The sequence below is a fragment of the Myotis brandtii genome, unplaced genomic scaffold, assembly GCF_000412655.1.
Source record: "Myotis brandtii unplaced genomic scaffold, ASM41265v1 scaffold26, whole genome shotgun sequence".
In the NCBI taxonomy this organism is placed as follows: domain Eukaryota; kingdom Metazoa; phylum Chordata; class Mammalia; order Chiroptera; family Vespertilionidae; genus Myotis; species Myotis brandtii.
In genome coordinates, this window is record NW_005359880.1 from 426449 (window position 1) to 433748 (window position 7300).

At 35.1% G+C, this 7300-nt stretch overlaps 1 protein-coding gene across 2 annotated transcripts in view; it reads left to right on the forward strand.

Annotated features, from left to right (window-relative positions):
- RAVER2 (ribonucleoprotein, PTB-binding 2) overlaps window positions 1–7300 on the forward strand; it is a 92663-nt gene that overhangs the window by 20553 nt on the left and 64810 nt on the right. For both annotated transcript variants that reach the window (XM_005868021.2, XM_005868023.2), the window contains one exon: window positions 6412–6478. In XM_005868021.2, coding sequence (XP_005868083.1) covers window positions 6412–6478 — 67 coding nt within the window. The remainder of the gene's footprint in view (window positions 1–6411; window positions 6479–7300) is intronic.

Genomic DNA, 7300 nt, shown 5'->3' on the forward strand with positions numbered 1-7300 from the left:
GGGTTTTGTTTAGCTTCTATATTTGCAACATAGTTGCTTAGAGTTGCAGCTGAGAGGCCGGCAAGTGAGGCGGGGAACTTTGGAGTCCACCGTCACTGGAGCAAGCAAGCCTCCCTGTTCACTTCAGTGCATGGCTGCCGGCCGCCATCTTGGCTGACAGCTAATTTGCATAAGGATATGCTGATTAGCCAATGGGAAGGGTAGTGGTTGTACGCTAATTACCATGTTTCTCTTTTATTAGTGTAGATATTTATATGCATTTATTACACACACAAATATGGATTAATTGATTGATTGACTGTGAAGGCTTGCAAATCCAAAATCTCTAAGGCATACCAGGAGGCTAGAAACTTGGGCAGGTCTTGAGACAGATTTCTTCTTTTCCAGGAAACCTCAGTGTTTGCTCTTAAGCAAATTAGATGAATGCCACCCACATCATCTAAGGTCTTTACTTAGAGTAAACTGACTGTAGATATTAGCTATATCTACAAATGCCTTCACAGCAGTACTTAGATTAGTATTTAATTAAATAACTGGATATCATAGCCAAATTGACACATAAAGCCACCACATAATGATCACATAATGCCCTTCCTTATTAATCGAGGAAATGCAAACATTTTATATCCATGAAATTGACAAAATTGAAGTATCTGATAACATCAAGCATTGTGGGGATTGGATTAGTGGGACTCTCATGTACTGTTGATGGGAATGTAAACAGGTACAGCCATGTTAGCAACAAGTTGGCACTTTCATATAAAGATGATAATTTGCATGTGTACAGCCCAGGAATGTCATTCCTTCAGAAATTCTGTACACCAGGAAATACATATGTAAAATTTATAAGAATGTGATAGAAGTTTTTAAAAATATGTGAGTAGCCAAACAGTAATAACCTAGAAACAAATAAAATATTCATTGATAGAAAAATGGATACATACTAGTAAAGCATACTATAGTTACAAAATGGAATAGCAAGCAGTCGTGAATAAATGAACTGTCATGTGTAACATGAGTGAATTTTCAAAACATAATATTGAGTATGAAAAGTAAGGCACAAAAGATGAATACTAGCATAATACCATTTTTATAAAGCTGAGAAACAAATAAAACAAACAACATGCTGTTTGGGGCTACATAGCTACAGGAAGGACCCCATCCCTACCGGGGTGAAAGTGGCCGAATGGACTAGCAAAACAATGTAGAAGTCGACGGAACAGTGTTACTAATGTTCTAATCGTTAAGTTCGGTGGTGAGTTCTGGGGTGTTTATTTCATTATTATGCCTTATAACTTAATATCTGTAACAGATCATCTTTTCATATTACGAAATCCCACCAAACTTAAAGAAAATCAACAAAGATTCTTGTTTCTTTTTTTTTAAATTACATAAAAGTGGAATTTAAGAGTAGAGTATTTTAATCTATGAAACCCTTCCTTACAAAGAAAAATAATGCTTTCATGAAAGTAGTTCTGTGAAGGGCTTCGAAGACAATGTGATTCAGGTTTAAAACTATGGCTGGGTTTCATTCAGGAAGAAGTCCAGACCAGCTGGAACATTAGTTGTTTAACTTTTGGGAGTCATTGACTAACTGCTTTGAAAGCTATTGGTCCTCTGCCCAGGAGACTTTTTATATGTGCAAAATTCCACATTTAATTCCAGGGAGTGATAGTGAATCTGGTCTGGAAATAGGTTACTAAAGCTACCTAATACTTGCAATTTTGGTGAATTCATCTTACTGTAAGAAAATTGTAAGTGATATTGCTGGTCAGAGGGCAAAGCATTTTCATTAAAGGGGGTACTTTGTTCCTTAAAATTTGCTTTAAGTTAATAGAAATGTCATAAAGCTGGATTAGTAGAGGGAGATAATAATTTTAGTCCTTTTGGTTTTGTGTTGTGGAGCATGGTAGAATTTTGGCAAATGGTTGTTAGGACTCTCTTTCAGGTTTTAAGTTTTTCTTTTGGCCACCTTTCCAGGGATCAAATTGAGGTGTGACCCACTTTTGCCTGGGTCAAAATAATCAGGGCATGGAGAAAAATAATCGTTTTAGTTTATTTGCAGGAAGCTTTGTAAGGTTTCCAAGTTGGCAAAATCAACATCCCACATCTGAGTCATATAAAAGCCATGAATTGAAATATAGGTATTTTAAAAATAAAATTTCTAAGTTGTGAAATGCATCTTTGAATACTTGAGATCTTTCTCAGGTAAATCTCTCAGCTGAATTAGGAACACAGCATGCCATTTGTTTACGGGTACTTGATGATGTGAAGAGCCGTATCATGTTTTCTTTATCTGGCATTTGACAGCTGTTAACTAGTGAAATGAGAGATTAGAGTCTGTGCAACTAAAAGCATACACTGGATCCCTTCAAACAAAACCATGTCACGGTCTCCATAAAGTATTGAATTAGCCGATTGGCAAGATGTATATGTTGTGCTATGGAGAGAGATACCGTTTCTTATAAGTACCGCACGCTAACCGATTGCGCCACTGAAGCTCTAGAGATACCTTTTCTTAATGAAGAATATAGAATATGTCATTTTTAAATTACAGTTTCTATTCACTATTGTTCTGTGTCAGTTTCAGATGTACAACATAGTGGTTAGACAATTCATGTACTTTACAGAATGGTCCCCTGATATTTCAAGAACCCATCTGACCCCATACATACTTATTACAATACTAGAGGCCTGGTGCACAAAATTTGTGCAAGAGTAGGCCTTCCCCCGGCTGCCGGCCACCGGCTTCCCTCGCAGCCCTGGCTTCATCTGGAAGGTCGTCTGGTCTAATTAGCATATTACGCTTTTATTATTATAGATTATTGACTGTATTACCTATGCTGTAATCTACATCTGTGTGACTTCTGTAACTACTAATTTGTATTTCTTAATCCCTTCAAGTTTTTTCACCCAGTCTCTCAACCCCCTTCCTTTCTGTCAACCATAAGTTTGTTCTCTGTATCTATGAATCTGATACCATTTTGTTTGTTCATTTATTTTGTTCTTTAGATTCCACATATAAGTGAAATCATGTATTTGTCTTTCTCTGACTTATTTCACTGAACGTAATACCTTCTAGGTCCATTCATGCCTTTGCAAAAGATAAGATTTAATTCTCCTTTATGGCCAAATAGTATTCCATAGGTATATGTACCACAGCATTTTTATCCACTTAATGCTGCAATAAACATGGGGGTGCATAAATTCTTACGAATTAGTGTTTCAGGTTTCTTAGGATATATTCCCAGAAGTGAAATTGCTGGGTCATAAGGCAATTTTTAATTTTTTGAGGAACCTCCAAATTGTTTTCCATAGTCGGTGAACCAATCTGCCTTCCCACCAACAGTGCACGAGGGTTCCCTTTTCTCTGTATCCTCACCAACACTTGTTGTTTGTTGATTTCTTGATGGAGATGTGAGGTGATAGTCTCATTGTGGTTTTGGTTTGCATTTCTCTGATGATCAGTGACTTTGAGCAACTTTTCATATGGCTATTGGCCATCTGTATATCTCCCTTGGAGAGTGTCTCTTCAGGTCTTCTGCCCACTTTTTAATTGGGTTGTTTTTCTAGTGTAAAGTTATATGAGTTCTTTATAAATTTTGGATATTAACCTGTTATCCGTCGTATGATTGGGAATATCCTCCCCCATACAGTAAATTGTCTTTTCTCTTTGTTGATGGTTTCCTTTGCTGTGCAAAAACTTTTTAGTTTGATGTAGTCCCATCTGTCTATTTTCTCTCTTGCTTCTCTTACTCAAGATGTATCAGAAAAAAATATTGCTACAAAAAATGTCAGAGATTTTACTGCCAATTCTTCTAGCAGTTTCATGGTTTTTAATCTTACATTTCAATCTTTTGAGTTTATTCTTATGTATGGTGTAAGAAGGTGGTCTAGGTTCATTTTTTTGCCTGTATCTGTCCAATTTTCCAAACACCATTATTGAAGACTATCTTTACATGTTCTTGCCTCCTTTGTCAAATATTAATTGAACATAAAGGCATGGGTTTATTTCTGGGCTGTGTGTTCTGTTCCATCTATCTATATGTCTGTTTTTATGCCAGTACTATGCTATTTTGATTAATATAGCCTCATTATTATAGTTTGAAATCAAGTAGCATGATACCTCCAACTTTGGTCTTCTTTTTCAATGTTGCTGAGGCTATTTGGGGTCTTTTGTAGTTCCATATACATTTTTAGATTATTTTTTCTAGTTCTGTGAAATAACGCCATTGGTATTTTGCTAGGAATTGCATTGAATGTAAAGATTGATTTGGAAAGTATGGACATTTTAACCATGTTAATTTTTCCTATATATGAACATGGTATATGCTTTCATTTATTTGCACCCCTTTCAGTTTCCTTCTTCAGTATCTTATAGTTTTCCGAGTACATGCAGTTGTAATTGAGATAGTTTTTTTTAGTTTCCCTTTTGGATAGTTCATTCTTGGTGTATAGAAATACACCTGCTTTCTGAATATTGATCTTGTGTCCTGCTAGTTTACTGAATTCATTTATCAGATCCAGTAGTTTTTTGCTGGAATCTTTAGGGTTCTCTATATACAGTACTAAGTCATGCACATATTGACAGGTTTACTTCTTTTTTTTTTCTGGTTTGGATCCCTCCTATTTCTACTTCTTGTCTGATTGCTGTGGCTAGGACTTCCAGTACTATGTTGAATAAGAGTGGTAATAGTGGATATCCCTGTCTTGTTCCTGACCTTCAGAGAAATACTTTTTTTTCCTGCCCATTCATTGATCTATGATGTTGGTTGTGGGTTTGACATATATGGCCTTTATTATGTTGAGGTATGTTCCTTTTAGTCCCACTTTGCTGAGAGTTTTTTTATCATAAAAGGATGCTGGATTTTGTCAAATGCTTTTTCTGCATCTGTTGATATGATCATATTATTTTTATCTTTCATTTTGTTAATGTGGTATATAATGTTAATTTATTTGCGGGTATTTTACCAACCTTGCATCCCAGGAATAGATTCCACTTGATTATGATGTATGAACTTTTTAATGTATTGCTGGACTCTGTTCACTCATATTTTGTTGAGGATTTTTGCTGAGGTCATCAGGGATACTGGGCTATAAATTTCTTTCTTTACCTGGTTTTATAATCAGGAAAATACTGGCCCACAAAATGAGCTTAGAAGTCTTCCATCTTAAAACTATTTAGAATAGTTTGAGAAGGATAGGTGTTAGTTCTTCTTTGAATGTTTGGTACAATTCACCTGTGAAACCATTCGGTTCAGGACTTTGGTTTGCTAGGAGGTTTTTATTTGATTTTATTACTGCTTCAATTTCATTAGTTGTAATCAGTCTGTTCAGATTTTCTGTTTCTTCTTGATTCAGTTTTGGAAGTCATATGTTTCTATGAATTTATCCATTTCTTCCAGATTGTCCAATTTTTGGGCACATAGTTGTTTGTAATATGTTCTTATGATCCTTTGTATTTCTTTGGTGCCAGTTGTTACTTCTCCTCTTTCATTTCTGATTTTATTATTTGGGTCCCCTCTTTTTCTTGATGGGTCTGGTTAAAGGTTTGTCAGTCTTTTTTATCTTTTCAAAGAACCAGCTCAGGGTTCCTTTGATCTTTTGTATTTTTTTCAAAGGCTTTATTTTGTTTATCTCTGCTCTGATCATTATTATTTCCTTCCTTCCTTCTCACTTTGTACTTTGCTTGTTGTTCTTTTTCAAGTTCCTTTAAGTGTAAAGTTAGGCTGTTTACTTGACATTTTTCTTGTTTCTTGAACTAGGCGTATGATGCTATGAATTTCCCTCTTTGTTTTCATAGCCAGAGATCTGTAAGTTAGGTTTTCAGTCTACATTTATTTATTCTCCATGCAGGGATTACAAGTATCTACAGGTTTATTACTTGTTAAAAATTTAGCATGTAGTATAGAAATAGAAACGTTTTAATATTTTTTCTATAAGAGAGGCATAAGTAAAGTATGACCATTGTTAGTTTAGATGTGGGAGAGGTCATGTCCTGTGGGAAAGAATTGGGAAAAGATTCTTGCAAGAACATTTGAGATGGTATTTCAAAGGGTACATGTGATTTCAGGTAAAGGTTGGGAGCCTTAGTGCGATGTTTGCCCCATGCTAGGTCAAGGTGTCAGCATAACAGACATTCAGAGTAAGGACTGTGCATGGTATCCTCATGAGGCAGTGAACAGTCCTTTGAGCAGGAATATGGGAGTGTGGGGGGTGTATTGGGGATATATTTGGAGAGGTAGGTTGATGGTAAAGGCTGTGTCTGATGAGCCTTTAATTTAAATAAGTAATGGAGATTCACGGAAGATGTTTTACATGCGAGAGGGTAGTAGTAATGGTGGTAGGCTAATACAGCTGGATTATCTACTAACTGCATTTGTGTATTAATTGAATTCATGTCTCTTTTAGGAAGTTCATGATTTATTACAAGACTATGAGTTAAAGTATTGTTATGTGGACAGAAATAAGCGAACAGGTAAGATTTCAGTTCTAAGCATTTAATTTCGTTTTGGTTATACATATAGTCCTTATAAAATAAAAATGTGTAGTGTCTTTTCATTCTTAAGTTAATCACTGAAATTCTTAAGTATTAAGTCATATAAATGTTACAATTAAAATTTATTTTCTGAAGATAATATTAGTATCCTAATTTTTAATCACATAAATTAATATGAAGTTACTAGAGCCTTATGACTTTTTATGATGACTGTTCTAATGTTATAGTTTTTTTGTTTGTTTTAATATGTTTTTATTGATTTCAGAGAGGAAGGAAGAGGGAGAGAGATAGATAGAAACATCAATGATGAGTGAGAATCGTTGATCAGCTGCCTCCTGCACGCCCCTATTGGGGATCGAGCCTGCAATCCAGGCATGTGCCCTTGACCGGACTCGAACCTGGGACCCTAAAGTCTGCAGACCGATGCTCTATCCATTGAGCCAAACCAGCTAGGGCTAATGTTACAGGTTTTAATGTTATAATGAATATTCCTTATAGGCTTTGTATTCTTCAGTTTTAATAATTTATTAAACTAGACTTGTTGAATAAACTGTATGATTTGACTTTAGCTGGGCAAATTGGGATATTTGCTTAACTTTTCTGGGTATTAGTTTTATATCTGTAATATTAAAATACTATACTAGATTAGTCCCATTATATGATATGTAAATGTCTAAAACATCTCTTTTTTTAGTTGATGAACAGTAAGGGAAATTATGGAGGATGATATAACCACTATGTACACATCCATTCCCAAATTAGCAAATGTTTATAAAATATTTTTTTAAATGTTAAAAAAAT